The 20,362-nt window shown below is 55.4% G+C and overlaps 1 protein-coding gene across 1 annotated transcript in view; it reads right to left on the bottom strand.

Moving 5' to 3' along the window:
* Positions 1-1,612: 1,612 nt before the first annotated feature.
* Positions 1,613-20,362, bottom strand: part of LOC311195471 (protocadherin gamma-A10-like) — a 63,481-nt gene continuing 44,731 nt past the window's right edge. Inside the window, 2 exon segments of the mRNA XM_084268875.1 lie at positions 1,613-2,192; positions 6,997-7,085. Coding sequence (XP_084125001.1) covers positions 1,966-2,192; positions 6,997-7,085 — 316 coding nt within the window. The 3' untranslated portion in view covers positions 1,613-1,965.

Below are 20,362 nucleotides of genomic sequence, written 5' to 3'. Positions count from 1 at the left end.
GGGTGGGAACAGCTCCCAGTGCAGCCAGAGCTGGATGGAGGTGGGCAGAGCGGGATGAAACACGGTGGGTGCTCCTCCTGCCCTGGGTTTGGGGAATGGGTGGGGAGGGTGGGTGGTGGGGGTGAGCCTGGCTGAGAGGGCTGGAGCTGTTTGGTGAGTTAGGGGTTAGTGATTAAAAAAAGGTAAAAAAAACAACACACCTCCTCCCCCCCACTATACCCCACCCCGATCCCCCCATCCACCCACCCACCCCAGCCTGGGAAACCTGGTGCTGGCCCTTTCCTGGTCATCCACAGCCCTGCTCATCCCTCTGGCTGCACAAAGGCCACCCCCTCCCTGCTCCCCATCCCCGACTGCTGGGGGTGTCAGAGCTGCTTTGATATGGGGAGCTGGCCCAGTGTGAGGGTGATGGGCACATGGAGAAACTGTTCCTCATCCTTCGATTCGCTGCCTGGGGTGGAAAGCCCAACGCCAGCGGGAGCATCACCCCCCTCCAGGTGACACCCACGTGTCACCCCAGTCCGCTGGCTTCACAGCATCACCCCCACACTCAGCCCCAGCTCCTGGGTCCCTCCTTTGTGCCTGGTCCCCAAGCGTCACCAAACCAACCATCACTTCCTGAGTCACCAGCTCTGCGCCAGAGCCACCTCACCGGCAGCTCTGCGGCTCCCACCCCTTCGGGCGAGACCCTGAAGAACCCCTTCTTTAGGGTGTGGACCCCAAATAAGAAGCAACAAGTCTCCCCATCCCGCTTAACCAACCCCTTCCCCCCCACCACCACCCCCCATCCCCTTCCCAAGGCAGCCCCAGCCGGGGTGGCTGCCAGGGGGGGTCACACCACGCTGCGTGGGCATGCGAGGGCTGCAGGGGGGCCGTGGAGCTGACTGTGTGAGTGCAGGCGTGGGGAGGAGGGTGGGCATGCAGGCGCCGTGTGCAGGGATGGGAAGCATCATCCCCTGCTCCCCTTGGTGGGGTGGGGGACACACACACACTCTCAGCCAGACAGGTGCCTGGCTGCAGGGGTGTGAGCCTCTCTCAGCTTGAATTCCAGAAGAACACTGACTGTACATATAAATATTTACTGGGAAGAAGGGGTGAGATGTGTCTGCTCCTTGGAGACCCCCCCCCTAGAACCACCTGGGCAGCTGGGCACGCTCCTCCCTGCTTTCCCTACCTCAGGCATCGGGGAGGGGAAGGGGGCAGGTTGTGGGGGGGGGTTGGCTCAGGCCATCGGTGGTTGTACTTTTGGAAAAAAAGAAAAAAAGAAGAAAAGGGTTCAGAATGCAGCTTCCCCTTGGAGTCATGCAATGGACAAACACTTCTTTTCGGTGAGTGCAGGGAACAGGGAAGCAGGAGCTGACGCACTCCCTACCAACTCCTCAGCGACAAATCCATCGCCGCCGCGAACCGGGGGGGGGGGTGGTGAATTATTTCATCAATGGCCAGTTTAAGAGCAAAGATCTGCAGGGAGGGGCTCTAAGCTGGGAACCTCCTTCTCCTTCCCCAAACGAGATGATCGAAGCTCTATCCATTAAGAGATCCACATTGAAATTATTTACACTGGGCAAAGCCAAGCACAAGCCTTGTGCCTTTAGCGGGCTATCTGGGGACTAATGGGATCCAGAAACGTGGCAGAAGCCCTTCCCTTCCACCCTTGCATATTCTAGTACCCGAGGGATCGTATAAAACATCAGCAAGTATTCACAGGGCACTTGTTTGTCTTCACTTGAGCTTTCCAGGTTGGATTTCATCACGAGACCTACGAGCAGCGAGCCCCCTGCTCCTAGCTCTGGTGATGAGGAGATACATTCGCATCACAAACACCAAGAACTAGTAACAATAAATTGAATAATAAATCACATTCGGTCCTCCGGCCTGGGCTGTGGGTTGGGGGGTGAGGGTGGAGGGGGGGGTGCTGGAGCCGGCTGCCCTGTAGCTCTAAGGTCTCCTCCTCCTCCTCCTCCTCTACTTCTTCTCCTTCTTCCCGGATTTCTTCTTGTTGCCCCCCGAGGGGGCGGCGCTCTTGGCGTCGCGCTTGCTGGCGGCGCTGGTGAGGGTGGCGGTGCTGCCCGGGATGTAGACGTTCTGCCGGTAGTCGGGGACGTGCTGCAGGGTGAACTGGGGCCCGTAGCGGGCGCTCAGCCCCATGGTGCCCGTCCCGCCGCCCAGGGTCGAGTTGCCGTCAGCAGCTTCTGTGGGGGATGCCAGAGGGGTAGGGGGCGTGGGTAGGGGGTAGGGGGTGGGTGGGGGAAGAGAAGGGCAGGTTGTTACTGCCAGACAGAGCCCACCAGAGCCCCAGCAGCCCTGGCATTTGTTTCATGGGGTGTCAACCCCAAACTTCAGTCCCACCAACCTTCCCCCCCACGCCCCTCACACTCCTCATCACCCTTCAGTGCCATCACTCCATAGGAAAGCTGCAGCATCCCTGCTGGGGAGCACAGAACAGCCAGCACCCAAATCCCTTGTTCCCAGCTCTCAAGGTTTGGGATTTGGGGGCTGGGGGAGGGAAACCTCCCCTCTGCCCTCAGCAGCGATGGGGCTGCCTGTCCCAGCCTCCCTGCCTGACGCTGTCTGCTCTGCCTCCCCCCCACCCCTCCATCCCTGGCTGCTGCATCCAGAGAAAAACATCCTCCCCTCCTCCCCCTCCAAAAGCAGCGCGTTACAAACATGCTGAACAGCCACGATTAGCAATGCATTAAGGGAAATTCGATATTCTTTCTTTATTATTTCACACACACACACATTTATCACCCTGCCCCCCAGGTCCTCTCCAGCCAGGTTTATTCCGGGAGACGGAAAGCCCCTCCCCTGCAATACCACAAAATGGCTCTAGGAAGCCGAGCACAAAGCAAACCAGTGCTCCAGCGTGTCCCAGGCTCCAGATCTGGGAGCGGGGGGGAAGGGAAGGTGAATTCATTCCTGCTGCACTGCAAAGCCCCAGCACGGAGAGAGCAAGCGCAGAGTGTGTGTGTGGTGGGGGGGGGAGGGCGCTGAGCCCCTCTCCTGGGATGCTGGGCCACACTGCTGGAAGGCAGAGACCAGATGGAGATGGAGGGGGATGTGCAGAGGCAGGGGGAGGAATGAGCAGGAGCAACCCACTGCATGGACCACCCCCCAGCACCCCCCCCGCCCAGCCCAGGGTGGGATCCTCACATGGCCCTGCTCAGAAATGGGTTTGCTAAACCCCTTCCTCTGCGTTCCCCTCTGGCTCCCACTTCAGCCTTTTAACCTCTCCATGCACGTGGCTGAGGACATGCTCTCCTGAGAGGCTGGAGACACCCAGCAAGGGCACCCAAAGGTCCCAAAACAGAGCCCAGGATGCTACTCCCTCCTTTCCCAGGCAGAGGGACCGCAGGGATAAGGAAAAACAAGAAGCAGAGCTGGTCCCCTCACGTTTCTCCTCTCCAGACTGATCTGCACACACCTCCCTGCTGCCTTTGTTTTCCCTGGAGCAGCTGGAGGGGGCTAAGCCAGCCAGGAAGCGAGTCCCACCAGCCCCCTGCAATCTTGCCCTGGACACATCCCCTCACCGGCTGGAAACATGAAGCAACTGCAGCTTGAGGAGTTCCAGCTGCTGCACCAGGGCAGGCAGAGGGAAACACACAGCAAGTCCAAACCCAGGCAGGACACTGAGCACTAAGGAGGGGATGGACACACGCAGGACAGAGTACAGACAGAGTGACACAGCCTGGGAAATGCCAGTTGGCTGTCTGCTGTGGAAGCATCCACCAGCAGAACTTTTCTCCATCCTTAAATGGGTCCTGGTGGGGCTTTGAGGCCCTTGGGCTGGAGGAGATGTGCATATCCAGTCAGCAAAATGTATCCCTAATCCTCACTCACCTCACCAGCAGCTTGTTTCTTTACCAACCAACTCAACCCCACGCCCCTTGGGGTGTCATGAGCCAGGACAGGGTGGCTGGAGGTGCAGCCAGGGACCAGGTGGACCCTACCTAGGGTAGGGATGCAGGTGGACTGTGGCCTCTAGCAGTGGGGGAGGTATTTTTTCCTGTGGTCCCTAGAAAAACCCTCAGCCCAGTTTTGGGGGTTTGGTGAGCTTGGGCACCTCCTCCTGTGCCCTCCCTGCTGGGTACCACTTTCCCACCCTGGACCCACTCAGCTGCACCACAGCAGCATGAGGGGATGGTCCCAGCAGCATCCAGGACAACCGGTCCCCATGAACTAGTTTGCAGTCACAGCACATCTTTCACAGGGGCAGAACAAGGCTCCTGTGAAGTTCCCAGCCTGCCAGTTGGTGCAGGGTAGGAGCAAAGGGCTGTTTCTAGGTAACACTGACATTAAGGCTGAAAAGAAGAGAGGAGAGAGACAATAGAGGTTTAGAAACGGGCACTGAGCCACTCCTGCCAAGCAGGGCACTGCTCTGGTTGCTGGAAAGGTCACACTCCTTTGCCAGCAGCCAGCCTTTATCCCAACCAGTCCCTGGGGGGGAAAATAAGAATTTGGGCTTTGGCAAAAATAACCAACTGGTGGCTCCATCACCCTCCTGAGCAGAGGGGGGAGAGACTGGGTAAGGCAGCCCCAGAGCACATGTTGCTGCAGCTGCTGGTGGGGTTTTCAGGAGAGCCCAATATAACGTGTCTGCCCCTGCCTGCAGGCAGCAGAGCTGGGGAGAAAGAGCTCCTCAGGCTGCCTTTCTGTCTGCTCTTCCATCACCTCATGGCACCCCTATAAATTCTCGCTGGGAGCCAGAGTATTTTAAGGGCAGGATGGTGTCCTGGAGCATCTGCATGTCTGTCTGCTGTAGCAGCTGCCTCTGCCCCTTCAGACAGCTCAAAACACTGGCCTTTCGTGTTCCCAGAGGAATATCCAGAGGATGGGTGCTGGGAAAGGGAGAGGGAAGGGGTAGGGATGCAGGCAGGGCATCACCAGTCCCTTCCTTGTGGGAAGAGCAGCAGCAAAGGAGTTTATACCTCCTGGGCAGTCTCTGCTCAGTGCAGACTGGTCAGCATGGACCACAGTCACCATGTCACCCCCTGAGCTCAGCAGGTGACAGTAAGAGATAAGGATCATTGAAATGGCTGGGGAAACATGATCCAAGGATGGGCAGCACAAAGCTTAATAGGCAATTAGCACTGCCCCTAACCAAAGCCTGCTCCAATCAACACTATTAGCTTAATGAGGGAGAGCAGGAAAGGCAAGGGTCAGAGAGCAGGGGGCACATGAAAGTACAGTGATGGTGGGAAAAGCTTGTGCTGTGTCTCCATCCATCCATCCATCCATCCATCCATCCATCCATCCACCCATCCACCCATCCATCCATCCATCCATCCATCCATCCATCCATCCATCCACCCATCCACCCACCCATCCATCCATCCATCCATCCATCCACCCATCCACCCATCCACCCATCCATCCATCCATCCACCCATCCACCCATCCATCCATCCACCCATCCATCCATCCATCCACCCACCCATCCACCCATCCATCCATCCATCCATCCACCCATCCATCCATCCATCCATCCATCCACCCATCCATCCACCCACCCATCCACCCATCCATCCACCCACCCATCCACCCATCCATCCATCCATCCACCCATCCATCCATCCATCCATCCATCCATCCATCCATCCATCCATCCATCCATCCACCCATCCACCCATCCACCCATCCATCCATCCACCCATCCATCCATCCACCCATCCACCCATCCATCCACCCATCCATCCATCCCATGGGATAGGAGGGGGTGGAACAGCCCTTCTCTGGCAGCTGGATCTGATTCAAACCACCCCCAGGGGGCACAGCAGAGCTGTGGGAGGGGGGCTGGGCTGCCCAGACTTGTGGCCTGGGGGAGAGTTGCTGCAGCAGGGCCGGGGGGGGGGCTGCGTGGAAGTCGCTGCTTAACCTGGAAGGGACCTGCTGATCCCTCACATCCCGGGGGCTGCTGGAGTGGCAGCCAGATAAACATCTTCCTTTGGGAGCAAGGAAGCCGGGTCTGGCAGCACTGGGTGATGAGAACCACATGCCCCCCCCTGAAGCTGTTTTTCCAGGGTCACTTTTCAGAGCAAAGACACATTTTCACATTGTTTCCTTCCCTGGAGTGTAAACAACTCCCTTGCCCAAGACCTTCATCCCCTTCCCTGGCCAGGCCCGCTGGGTCTCCAGGCTCCCTGATGTCTGCAGAGCAGCCAAGCTCAGCACCAGCAGCCTTCCAAGAAAGCACCCCCAAAGCCACCCCCTCCTCCTGCAGATTCCTTCTCCCAGAGGAAGCATCCCAAGCATTTTGTGAGGGGTTTTATGGCTGTGCTCTTGCTTCTATTTTTAAATCAAGTGGTGGGGGGAAGACTTGGAGGTATTTATAAACAAAGGCTGTACAGAGCCAGTGTCTTTATCCTCAGTGCTGCTGAGAGCCATCACAGCACTGACTGTGTATAAAGGCAGGGAGACTACGCCATGGAAACATCCCCCACCACTCCCACAGCTGTAAAGCAGAACCACCCGACCCAAAACGACCCCAAACTGAGCTCCTGACACTATGGCAACCAGCCCAGCAGCCGGTGGGGGTAACCCTGGGGAGCTCACAGCTCGGCAGAGGGTCCCAGTTAGAGTGGGGAGCGCACACCAGTGTCCCCAGACACAAGGGTTGTTGGGATACCAAGTCATTCACTGTGTTCCTGGCCCAGCCTTGAGCAAATCATCCTGGCTTCCCACCTCCTCACCTTACAGCAAGTTGCAACACAGCAGATGCTTCATTTACTGTGACCTTCCAGAACCAAGTACTTCATAGAGCATCATCCCAAGAGTGGCTCCTTCACGTGACACAACCACATCACGAGCCAGATGATGCTGTGTCCAGTGCACAGATGCTACAGGCCAAGTGGAAGACGGTCCCCTGCCTACAGCACATCTGATGCTGATCAGCCATCCCAGACAACCCAGACACACCAGTCCCACCAGCATCCTATCTAGCAGCATGCAGCTGAGATGCCCACGTGAGAACAAGCACCATGCACGATGGAGACCAACCGTTTGCTGAAGCCAGGATCATGGCTTGGAGCATCTCTGTGTCAAACTGGTTGTTGGGCCAGGCTCCACCTTCCTCTCCATTCTGGGAGCTGCAGGAAAAGAGAAGAAAGAACAAGTTACTGCAGCTCAGTAAGGAGGAGCAGGCATGTCAGAGAGCAGGAGAAGCCACAGCTGCAGGCTGTCAAGAGTCAAGACACTTTCAGAGGTCTCCATCCTCATGGGGTTTCTTTTGAAGAAAACCCACCCATACCAAAAGCACTTAGGGGCTCAGTGGTGCTTCCAGAAACACCTACCTGGCTCCTGCTGGCTTCAGGAACAGCCAGCACCTCAAAATCCCACCAGTGCAAGGTAATACCATCAGAAAATGCTGGCCCTAAAGCCCCAGAGGTGCATCCCAGGCCCTCTGTACCTTTGCAGACCATGTGAGAGGATGAACCTTTCAAGCTATTGGTGCTGGAACAGGCTGCCCAGAGAGGGGGTGGGTGCCCCATCCCTGGGGGTGTTCAAGGCCAGGTTGGATGGGGCCCTGGGCAACCTTGTGTAGCTCCAGGCCTGGAGGTTGGTGTCCCTGCCTGTGGCAGGGGGTTGGAGCTCTATGATCCCTGGGGTCCCTTCCAACCCAGACCAGTCTGGGATTCCATGGTTCTATTTCAGGCTACAGCCCTGTTCTGCAGCTTCATTTGTAAGACAGAGGAGAGAAGACGCTGTGGCATGGTGGGCTTTGGGATCAGCATGGAGCCAGCTGCCCAGCACCACGAAACTTGCTCTGAAGGGAGTCCAAGAGCAGCTGGCAGCTCTGCAGAGCCAGCAGCACAGAGTCCTGGGAGGGCTGGAGCTACAGGGAGGGAAGAGAAGGGAGGAGGCACCTGCCATCATTGCCCAGGACCTGCTGGCAGAGGGGCTGAGCACCACAGATACGCTCAGGAAACCTCTGGGGATTCCATCAGACTTCAACTGAGGAGGTTTTGTGCCCAAGGTTACAATCAGCACTCTGTGCAGCCAACAAGCTCTGCTTTCATCTGTGCCAGGTGCCAGCTGTGCTTGGCCAATGCTCGCTGGCGGTGGCACTTCCCCTCCGGAGGGGTCAGGTTCCCACAGCCCCCCCGGACCCTCACTGCATCCAGAGCCCTAAACATCTCACCATCTCCCTGGGTCCTCCTCTGCTCTCACCCTGACCATGGGTCTCCTGCCTCAGCTGAGTCCCCTGCCCCACCCCCCAGCTCCTGGCTGTGTGCTGGCTCGCCTGGGACAAGGGAGCTCTATAGAAATGAGATTGGGGGGGCATTTTAAAGCCCTTCCCCTTGGAGAGACCTGATCCTTTTTCCCAGGCAAACGTTCAAGCCATCAGGCTGCAAAGCACAGAGGTGGTCTCCTCTTCCTCCTCTTCCTCCTCTGCCTCCTTACACCCAGGAGCTGCCAGACCCTGAAGCCCTGCTCAGCCCCCCGAGCCCTGCTCAGCCCCCAGAGCCCTGCTCAGCCATGCCCAAGCAGCCAAGATCTCCCCCAGCTCTGGGGGTCTCCTGTCAGCATCCCACAGCTTCCAAATGCCAGCACGGGCAGTGCCAGTGCCAACACAGCCTCACGTGCTGGGCAGCAGATGGGCTCTTCACCACCAACGCCGAGCATCCCGCTGCCCAAGTGCTGCCCCTGCTCCTGCTGCAGTCTGCACATACAGGGCAGGCTCAGTACAGCCATTTCCAAAATGGGATGGACACTTGAGGGTTGTATCTGCCACAGTGACGTTGCAGCCCAGGTAGCTACTGCCCCAGCTGCCTCAAAGCTCTGCAAGGAAGGAAGCCCTGAATGCACAAGAGCTTTCACCATCTTCCCTGTGCAAATGTCCTGCACACAGGAAGAAAAAGGAGAGATGCAAAGGATGGGTAAGAGTGTCCCTGAGCCCCACACAACCCTCCCCTTGGTACAGCCCCAGTGAGGGGCACTCCCTTGGAAGCACAGGCTCTGGGTGTGTGGATGCTCCCAGGTGCTCTGCAGAAAATCTTGTCCTAAGCAACTTGTCCAAAGACACACAGGACCTGTGCCAGGATCACACAACCATCCTGCCTGATCCATGCCCAGCCAGGTGCCAGGGCACTGCTCTCAGGCTGGTTTACCTGCAGAGGAGATAACAATGTGGCAGAGTCCAGCCCATAATGACACCACCGACATCCCCGCCTCTGTAACACCCACCGTCTGCTGCAACCCAGGGCATCCCAAAAGCTCTTTACAACCAGCCCCCCTGAGGTGTGTGGTGGCATGGTTTCAAGGAGGCCAGAAGCTAGGCTGACAAATTGATTTCAGTATCTGCATGATGCTGAGACCCCCTCGGACCTGGGTACCACTGCCCAGCACTGGGGCTGTGCCAGCGAGCAGCATGCAGGCAGCACAGGACGAGGGACACAGTGACCTCTTCATGTCACCAGCAAGGCTGGGAATAGAGCCCCAGGCTCCATCCAATAAAGGACTTAGAAATCTAAACCCCCATGGCAAACCACAGCCCATTCAGACACCAGTTAACCCCAGCAGCTCCTGCCAGATGAGGTTCATGGGTTTTTCGGGGCTGCAGAAAAGCTGCCCAGAAACAGCCCAGTGCCTCCCAGCAACTGCTCCTGGCTCTGGGGGCTGCCCCAGCATGCTGCTGGGATCCAGGGATGGTGAAAGAGAAAGCACAGGCAAGTGCTACATCTTTTTTTAATTATTATTTAAATTATTCCTTTTTATTTTAATATTCACAGAATTGTCTTGGTTGGAAGGGACACTTCAGGTCATCAAGTCAAACCATCACCCCAACCTGCCACCCATCACTCAACCAGTCCCTCAGCACCACATCTAACTGTCTTTTAAATACCTCCAGGGATGGGGACTCTCCCTGCCAGTGGTTTGAACTGTTTGGAAGTACAAGGCCCAGGTTCAACTCCATCCTTGACACAGCAGTGCCAGCATCACATCTCCCACCTCCCAAAAAGCCTCTTTCACCCTCACCCACCTCTCCTTTGGGCAAGGGGGCTGCACTCAACAGAAGCTTGTCCTGCCTCATAACAAAGTCCTCCAGAGCCCTAGGACAGCAGGAAAGCTTTGCTCACCATGTGGGCAGGGCATTCACATGGGAGGTTCCACCAGGAACCCCAAACCCACCAAGCTCCCTAACCAAGTGGTCCTCCCACTCCACCCCAACAACCCTTGGCCCCCACAGCTGCACAGAGGCAGAGACAGGAGAGCTGACTAACTCAGAGCAGTGGATGTGCCCAGGGTTGGGCTGGAAATGGGAGGGAAGAAAGGCTGTGGTTGGTGCCTGCAGGCTTAGGAGGGGTTTGAGTGACACAGCCTGACCCCTCCAGAGGAGCAGCTGGAACAAGAAACACTTGGATCTCATCCAGGTTACTCTGACCCTGTGGTTTAGGGCTGTGAGCCCCCAGTCCTTTCTTCTGGTCTAACAATGGGAGTAGGAAACGTACACGAACTCAGGTGGTGAGTGTGACCCTGTGTCAGGTATGTGCCAAAGCCCTACATCCCCCTTAACACCCCGTGGGGGTCACAGAATCCCAGACTGATTCAGACAGGACACGAAGCACCCAGCCCACTGCAGGCAGGAAGGACCAAGAGCCCGTTCAAAGCAGGGCCAAGCCTTCAGCTGGGTCCAGCTCTGTACTCAGCTGCCTCTGAGCAGCCACCTTTTGAGTGTGAGATTTGGCCACCCTTGGGGGAAAAACATTTCCTACCACCTACTCCAAATTCATCCTTCCACTGTGCACCTCTGGAGCCAGCAACGAGCCCCCTCTGCTCCCCTGCCAGGGGCTCTGGACCTCTGCTCACCGTGGTGGCTCCCACATGGCTGTGTCTTCCTTGATGTGGGGAGCCCTAAACCCAGGCACACTGACCCCCTAAGTGCTCAGTTGAGGGCAACCATCTCTCCTCTTGAGCTTCTGGCTACAATCTACCCAGTAAAACCCAGTCCAGAGTGGGTCTCCACCACACCAAGGGGGCACTGGTGACTCACATTCCACCTGACAATCCTCCCCCCTCTTTTTCTACAAACCTGCTGCACCAAGTGTCCCCCAAATCTGCTCAAGCAGCCCTAGAGCTGTGTGCCTGCTCCCCATGACATCAGGCAGAAAAGCTATTTTAGAAATGCCTTAGAGCTGCAAAAACTGCTGCTGAGATTACTGCTCCAAGCAGGAAATTCAAGTGCCTCAATTACTTGCAGTGCAATCATCCAGAATTCAGAGGCACATAAAAAACACACACCCCACACACACACACAAAACCAAACCCAACAAAACAAGTGCTGTCATCTTAAAAATGACCAAAAATAACTTCTCCCATTGGAAAAAGAAACACAGCTGATGACCAGATCTGGCTGCCTTCCATGGCTATAGGATGGAGTTATGAATCAGAGCTGTGAATCACTGATCCAACAGCCTGCCCTGCCCTGCTCTCCCTGCCTGGGGTGGGCAGACCACAGAGCTCCCCCCTCAGCCACAGCCTTGGGTGCTGTCTGGAACAGGGGGCTGGTTCCTATGGAAATGACTCTGAGGACTCACTGGTTTTAATACAAATGCCATTGACTCGAGAGAGAGCTTTTTTTTCCCCTAAAAACCCATCCCCCATAGGATAGATTTTTTTTTTCCCCCTGCTCAATTCTGCACTTCAAAGCTCAGCAAAGAGCTGGCTTGCATTTTTGGGAACAGTTCCAACACAGCTAGGTCTGGAGAGAAGAAAGCAAACCCACATTTGAGAGAAACCCAGGGATGCAGCAGCTCAGGGGGCTCAGAGCGGGATGGGTGCAGGATGGGTGCAGTGCCAGCAGAGGCACACACAGCCAGCACATGGCATGCAAACAGCTCCATCAAACCTGGGAACCAGGGAATGCCAGAACAAAAGGCTTGTGCTGCAGCACAGACACAGCACCCTATTACCACGGGTTTCCACAAGCATCTGCAGGGTGGAACCTGGGTGTCTTTCCCACCGGCTATTCTGCATCACACCCCCACCCCCCCAGGCACTACATCCCTTTTTAACCTCCACAGCACAGAATTATTCATTTCCTCCTGGGCTGCTATGGAGCTGGTTGCCATGGCAGCCAAAGGCCTCGCAAACATTTATTTGCACAACTGCCCGGTGGATTCCTGAAGAAAAAAAAAAACCAACCCCTGGTTTCCTCCCTGTGCAGCTGGAAACCTGAGCTGGAGCAGCACCACAACAAACTGAACAAGTGAACTCATGCCAGAGCAGTGGTGTCAGAGCCCAGGGGCTGCAGAGGACAGCCCAGCGCCCTGAAGATGAGAGCTTGGAACCCAGGGGGGGCTTGGGGGGGCTGCGGGCAGCGCTTGGGCTGTGGATTTTCCCAGGACACCCTCAGCATCCTCACTCCTCAGTCAGGGCTTTCTGGCTCCTACAGCAGTTTCCGCTCCCCCTTCCCTCTCCCCCATCCCTCCCCTCTCCCCGAGCCAGCACTGCTCCCACCTCACAGCCCCGGCTGCTCCCAGGCTCCCCCACTCCAGGGAGAGGGATGGAGCTCTGGTTTCTTTCTCCTCCCAGTCTCTCTCCCTTTTGCTCCCATTTGCTCCCCAGATTCACCCCCCCATCACCTCCCCCAGCAGCCCAGCTAGGGCAGCACCCTGCCTTCCTCAGCCAGCACTCAGGGCCTGATAGCAGCTTCAGCCCCATTCCCAGGCACCCCCTAGAACCCCCCAGGCTTCCCCCTTTTCCAGCCCATCCCCCTGCACTTCGATTTCCTCTCTCACAGCTTCCTCCAAGCCCTCCCTGCCCCCTCCGCCACCTCCCACACGCAGCTCCAGCCAGAGGCAGCAGCAGAACTGAAACCTCAGCCTGTGCCTTTCCAGGCTGGCAAAGTGACAAGCAGGAGGGGACGGATGGGTCCCAAGCCGGTGCTGAGCCCCCACCACGCTCGAGGCAAAGCGGGGACACAGTCCCCATGGCTGGGGATGCAGCGCCGGGACCAGCATCCCTCTGTCCCACCACCCACACCAGCCTCCTGCAGCTCCAACCCCCCAGCCCACCACCCTCCTGCCTCCCCCAGCCTCCAAAAAAAAACCCCAAAAAGCTGGGACAGGCTCCAAAACTGCCCCAATTTCCTGCTTTCCCCCTTCCTAAGGGAGGATGCTGCCGCCAGCCCTTCCCCCCTGCTCCCCCAGCTCCACGCATTCCCTGCCGCTGCTGTAATGCAATTACAGGGGCTGGAGAGGGGCTGGATGAGAACCAGCTCCAAGATCATGACTTTGCAAAGACAGGAGTGAAAAACTGTTCGGAGGCAAGCGGGGAGAAGATTTGCAGCCTCCCAAAGCACCGGGGAGTTTTACTCCCAGGCAGCAGAGATGCTGGGATGCTGCTCTGCCAGGCAGAACAAAGGAACACCCTAAAACGGGGGGCTGGGGGCAGTGCTGTGTGTGTGTCCCCCTCCTTGCCTCCTCCTGAAGGAGACAGAGCTGAGACCGGTATTATTTCACCCAGCCCATCCTGCTGCCACCAGAGCCCCAAACACGCCGGGATGGCTATTTTAAGAAATTCTTTGGAAAGGTTCTTGTGCTTATTTATCAGATCCCTGGGCTTCTGCAGCCAGCCCTGGCACGTGCTCAGCTGTGCAGGAAGCAGATGGAGCGAGAAAAATTAAACTAAATACACAGAGCACCTGCTAAATGCCCTAAAATAGCATTTCCATAGATATCATGGTGATGCTGAAAATCCTGGTATTATGGGGGTCTCCAGAAGGAGAGCTGCATCCCATCGCTGGGATGTTTCCCTTCCTCTGCTAAAGACTCTTCAGCTTTTGTCCTGCCTGGCAGGGTCTCTGGATGGCTCCAAGGATTCAGGACAGATGCAGATGAAGACATTATTGGCCCAGGATGGTCAATGAGGGAAGGAAACATTCAGCTGAAGAGGACTACGTGACCTAGAAAGGAGCCAATATACTGGAACTGCTGAGATTTGGGCTGTTATTGGGGTGAACCCCACGAGCAGCAGTGCTCAGGGGCATCACATGGGGGGCTGGCTCTGCGCTCTCCTGGATGTGCAAGGGGAGGGGGGGGGGGACACCTCACTACAAAACCTTCAGCTTCTAGTCCCAGGATCAGATCAGCCTCATGGGGTGGGGTGGGGGGGAGGGCAAGGAAAGCAGTTATCCAGGGGAACAACTCCTGCTCCCAGTGTCATAACAGCTCCTGCCTGTCCCAGCACTCCAAATCCTCTGCAGAACTGCAGCAGGGGGCTGGCTCAGAGCAGGGCCAGGCAAGGAGCAGCCTCACAGTGTCTGAAAGGAAACCCCCCACCACAGAATCATAAAATCACTGAAGCTGGAAAAGACCTTGAAGACCATCAAGTCCAACCACATCCCTAAGTGCCACCTCTGCACAACTTCCTAAATCCCTCCAGGGATGCTGACTCCATCCCTGCCCCAGGCAGCCTGTTCCTGACAACCTTTTCAATGGAGAAATGTTTCCCAATATCCAATCTAAACCTCCCCTGGCACAGCTTGGGGCCATTTCCTCTTGTCCTATCACTGGTTACTTGGGAGAGGAGACCAGCACCCACCTGGCTACACCCTCTTTCCAGGCAGTTGTAGAGAGCAATCAGGTCTCCCCTCAGCCTCCTCCAGACTAAATTCCCCATCCATGTTCCCTCAGCTGCTCCACATCAGACTCATGATCCTGACCCTCTACCAGCTTAATAACTCTTCTCTGGACCTGCTCCAGCACCTCAAATCCATGAGCCTCTGAGGGACCTTCAACCTTTGCTGGTTCAAGACCCACCAGGGCAACACCAAACCTGGCAGATGGGACCAGCTGGCCCTTGCTGGGCTCTCGTGGGTTATTCCAAGACACACAAATGGGCTGGGGGATGGTGCAGGTTGCATCATCAGGCATGAACAAACACCTCAAACAACTTCCCTGCCAGGCTCCCCAGGACCTGGCACAAGCTGCTGATTTGAGACCTCACCCTTCCCTTCAGAGCAGAGACTCTTTACCATCACAGCTCCTCCCCTGCTCAGGGCTCTGCAACCCACATTACAGTGCATTGGCTCTTAGGAGAGCACTGTGTCCCTCATGTTATGGCTGGTTTTGCAAAGTGATGACCCCAAAGGGATTCTCAGAGGGTGCTGTGATTTTTTTCAGGCTGCTGGGCTCTGCTCACACCTTCCTGAGGCCCCGAGCTGGCAGCTGAGAGCAGTTCTGGAGGAACCACTCAAGCACCTGCAAAGGCAGATGAATGCAAACCAGCCAGGACAAGCAGGAATTTTGGCCCAAGGACTGGTTAAGTCTTCACTGATTCACCAGCAAAACACGTAGATCCTGACCTGGCAAAGCAAATACCTCTGTTGGCTTCAACCCTTGAGTGCATTTGGGATGGAAAGCCAAGGATTAGTTATTTCCTAAACTCTCCAGAGTGTCAGTTCTGATGCTGCTCCTCTTGCCCCTGTCACCAAGGAGCTGAGGGTGGGAAGTCTGAGTAACTGCTCCCAAGGCTCCTGACCTACTGGGCTTGTTCAGACTGGGGAAGAGAAGGCTGTGGGGGGACCTCATTGCAGCCTCCCCGTCCCTGAAGGGAGCAGAGGAACAGGAGGGGAATCAGCTTGTTAAAGGACAGAGACTGGCAGGACAAGGGGGATGGAGTGAAGCTGGAGGAAGGTTTAAAGTGGATATTAGTGGGAGCTCTTTCCAGGAGAGAGTGGTGAGGGGCTGGAACAGGCTGCCCAGAGAGGGGGTGGGTGCCCCATCCCTGGGGGTGTTCAAGGCCAGGTTGGCTGGGGCCCTGGGCAACCTTGTGTAGCTCCAGGCCTGGAGGTTGGTGTCCCTGCCTGTGGCAGGGGGTTGGAGCTCTGTGACCCTTGGGGTCCCTTCCAACCCAGCCCAGTCTGGGATTCTTCCCAGGAACTGTGGTGACACCAGCTGCCATGCATCCCACTACTTGCACGTTCTCCAGGCAACACCTCTCCTGGCAACTGTGTCCTTTTCTCCTTTTCAACCTGTTTCTTCCATGCTGCCCATCCACTCCTTCAGCTACCCCCAGCTTCTGGAAGCTGCTGAGGAGTTTCAACCAGATCCAGGTGGACGTTCCAGATAGGGACCCAGGGACAGGAGGGACAGGACTGCTGGAGCTTAACCAGCACCTTGCCAGTTTTCACAACATGTCCACTCAGAGAGTGGCCAGAAGGTAAATCCCCCAGTGTCTACCAGCACATCCCCACTGGCACAGCCTCTCCTGGGCTCTGCAGCACTTGTCACTGCATCCACTATAACGTCCCACAAACCTGCCCCGTAAATTCCTGCAGGGTTACGACACCCACAGACACACTTGTGGCTGCTGGGTTAGCTCAGGTTTGGTTTGTTTGGGTTTTTTTAAGGATGTGCTAAAGCTGCATCTGTGGCCAGTTGTCTTTCAGCTGTGTAAGCCCAGGAATGTCCATGTCTCCTGCTGCCTCCAGCTGCTGCGTGCTTGGGGATGTCCCACCCAGATATGTAACACATGGGGCTCCCTTGGCAGGGCTGTGTCCTGGTACCTTGGGATGCTGCTATCGTGTGGCACAAGTTTAAGGACTGTGCTCCCAACACCTTTCTTCCCATCCCTGTCCTCCACCACCCACAGGTAGGCTGCTGTCAGTCCCACAAACCCAACTCTTGGAGTTCAGGCATGGAAATAAATCTTTAAAATAATTAACTTCCCCCCTCCTTTCCTTCCTGGCTCTCCTGTGGGCACTGCTGTGGTATCTCCACTGGCAGCCCTGAATCCTGCCACTGCAGTCTCCCTCTGCACAGCCTGGGGGATGATGGCAGGGGTCAGACAGCACAGCTGTGATGCTGTTTAGTAGGCAAGTGAAGCAAGCATCAGCTGCATCCAGCCTGGGAGGGGGAGCCTGGCTCACAACCAGTTGGAAACCAGTAACACTAAGCATTAAAGAAAATAAATTGTGGAGGAGAGGCAGTGACAGTCTCTATCTTCTTTGCATGCTTTGTTCCTCCCCTGGAGTGACCAGGGATTCCCACACTGCTCCCCACCTCCTTGTGCATGCCCCCCTCTGCTCCCTAGGGTCCCTCCTGCCTGGGATCTCCTTCCAGCCTACCCACATGGCCTGAGATCGTCCCCAGTCCTCCCACAAGCTGCCCAGAACATATCAGCTCTTCCCAGCCAGGGATGCCTCACTCTTCTGTGTCCACCTGAGAGCAACACAGAACCCTCCCCTCTCATCCAGGAAGGGAATCCTGACCTGAGCCTGGTGTTTTCCTCAACAGACCATCGCACAGAGATCAGAACAAAGAGCTGCTGGTCAGGCAAGTACCACCACCATCCAGGGCATGAGCCAAATCTCTGTTCCTCTGGCAACTAGTGAAAAAAGCAACAAGGTGGGTCCCTCATACCAGTCCCAGTCTCTGTGTTCTCCCCCCATACGCTACCCCCCCGCAGGGAAGCACCAGGCTGATGATCCCACAGGGACGTCCTGAGATGCTGCCGGACGGAGCGATGGACAGTCCATCACTGTAATCTCCACTACAGCCACTGATCTGATTTGTCTGGGAGCAGCATCTGCTGCTCAGCAGCGTTCTGTATTCATTGACATTTGCCCAGAGACAGCCTGAGTGCTGCTTTTTTTCCTTTTCCCCTCCAGAAAACAAAATACAAACATCATTACAGGAATTAATCTCTCCTGGTTTTACCAAACAAGATTAATTGAGAATCGCTCTACTCAGGTCTGACTCCCTACCACATTTTCAAAGGATATTGGCTGAGCTCTTATCTCCTGAGCACGTGCTCTCCTGTGTTTCAGAACAAAGAAGAAATTCTCTTTGTTGTCCCATAACAGCCCTCTGCATGCAGCCACGCAGGAGATGAAGAGATGGTCCCTGCCTTGCTGAGCTTACGCTGAGGTCTGCCTGGTTCCAGGTGCACAGAGACCTGGGGGGTTTTGGTTTAGGGGGCAGAGCAAGGCTGAGAAAGACAGGATTGTGCCCTTCTCCCACTCCCATGAAGACAGCAAAGGGGAAATCACAGCATGGGTTTAAGACTGCTGTCTGGCTCTGGATCCGTGCTGGACTCCCTCCACTCAAACCACAACCCCAAGCTGCCTTGCCTTTATGGCTGTTTAATTTGGGTCAGGCAAATGCAGTTAAGGACACATCCTTTTTTTTTTCCTTCTCCTCTTCAGTGAAGAGGTGGAATGTGTTCCCCAGGAACCAAGCAGAGCCCTGCACTTCAGGCAGCTCACGGTGCTGGTCGCTACGAGACACGGTGTGTGTGAGCTAACACAGGGGCAAGTGACAGCAGGCAGGGCTCATGCAGTCACCCTTGCACCCTCTTTACTACCTGTACTACCAAGCAGTGCCCAGGGAATCCACTTGCCAGACATCAAGATGCTGGAAAGAGCCCGGTGGGGAGCAGACTGCTCTGCTGTTTGATCACCAGGAAGATGTCAGGGTTGGTCACTGAACATATGATACCACTTTCTATTTCCTTTAGTCTCGTGCCATAGGGTTAGAATAAAAACATCTCCCTTGATTTAACTTCAAAGAGGATAAAAGAAACAGGAAAAAAAGAATTCCTCTGCAAGAGCTGTTTCACTGCAAATGTGGAATTCAAATCTGCTGAGTTATTTCAGCACCAGAAGGTGTTTGGGCAAAGCCCAGGGGCCAGCCCAGGCAGCCCATCTCTACCACAGCCAACTGCTTTAGGGACGAGTGAGGGCACCCAGGTCACAGACCATCAGAATGTGCACCAGAACCAGCATGTTTTACTGGTTCAGCTCCCTGGGAACAGAGCCTGAGGAGGCTGCCTTTCCTCCCACCTCCTTTCCTCCCAACACACCACTCCCATTTCAGCACTGGGAAGGGACTGGAGTTTGTAAAGAGCTACAGGCAGAGCCTGGGCACTGGGGTGAGTGTCACTGGGCCATGACCTGAGGAAAGGTTCCTGTCAATGGGTTAAGTAGGTTTACATCCCATCAGCACCGTGTCTTGAAGAGCTCTGGCATGATGCTAGAGGAGCAGCAGAGTTTGCTCTGATAGGACTCATTTACTCACTTCTTGTAGCAGAACTCTTCCAGCTGCTGTATTAACAGGGCTTTCCAGTTAATTGTCACATGAACCAGAGCGGAAATGGTTAGAAAGACTTTTCTTGATTAAAATGTTGTCAGTGATGGGGAAATCAACTGAGCCCAGAGAAAACCATTCCAGCAATAGCCCTGGTTTAGTGCCCACGCCTGGTTTCTAGTGGGAGCACGTATATGCTTTACATCAAACCCTCACTGCATTTTGCCTTTGTCAGCTGGAAGGGCCTAGGAACAAAGTTTAATTGCTGCAACTAGTTTGATATCACAGTCTCTTAATTTTCCGTTCTGCTTAATTATCAAACCAGGCCCAGGGAAAGACTCAGGCACAACCAGCTGCTGCAGATGTTTAACTGCAACCTCAGGCACTGAAATCCAGGACTTGACGTTCCCTGTGGCAAATTCAAACCTCCAGAGGAGCTGCCAGAGTGGTAGGAACCTCAAAGCACCCTGGCACAAGCTCCAGGGGCACAGTGCCTGACCCAGAATGCCCAGCATCCAAATTCACCCCTGAATCTCCAAGGGTATAATCCTTGGGTGTACCCCCAGAGATAATTGTCTCATATATAAATTACCCTGGAGCCAGTCTCCTCACACATAATAATCTCTTGTTGGGGTATTTTCAGAGGGAAGTAGACTCCCAGCTCAGGTCCTTTCTTAGCCTGATGGTACTTTAGAAAGTTCACCCTCCAAAGAGGATCCCTGACCCTGCCTATGAACTGGGAAGGAAGATGGGAGAGGTGGAGGGCACCTGCTCAACATTTTCTTGTCAATGAAGTTGGAACTAGATGATCCTTGAGGTCCCTTCCAACCCAAGGCATTCTGTGGTTACCCCACAGGAGAAAGCCCATACAGTGACATCAAACCACACATCACAATCACAGAAAGAATTTCTGATAATATATCACAATGTGTGCAGTCAGGAGGATGGAGCCAGGCTCTTCTCAGGGATGGCCAGTGACAGGACAAGAGGAATGGGTGCAAGCTGGAGCACACTCCTTATATTCCATGTGAATATATTCCATTCTGTCACTGTGAGGGTGGCAGAGCCCTGGGACAGGCTGCCCAGAGAGGTTAGGGAGTCTCCTTCTCTGGAGACATTCAAAACCCACCTGGATGCATTCCTGTGTGATTTAGCCTGGGTGATCCTACTCTGGAAAGGGGGTTGGACTAGATGACCTTTGGAGGTCCCTTCCAACTCCTAATGTGCTGTGATTCTGTGATCTCATGAGGGACCTGCTCCTGCAGAGTTAGACGTGGCTAGGACATCTTTCTCTAGAGGGGACTTTAGGGACCCAAGGCTCATCTGCTCAACTT

The sequence above is a fragment of the Gallinula chloropus genome, assembly GCF_964237585.1.
Source record: "Gallinula chloropus genome assembly, chromosome: 10".
Lineage (NCBI taxonomy): Eukaryota > Metazoa > Chordata > Aves > Gruiformes > Rallidae > Gallinula > Gallinula chloropus.
This window is presented reverse-complemented; position numbering and strand designations above follow the sequence as displayed.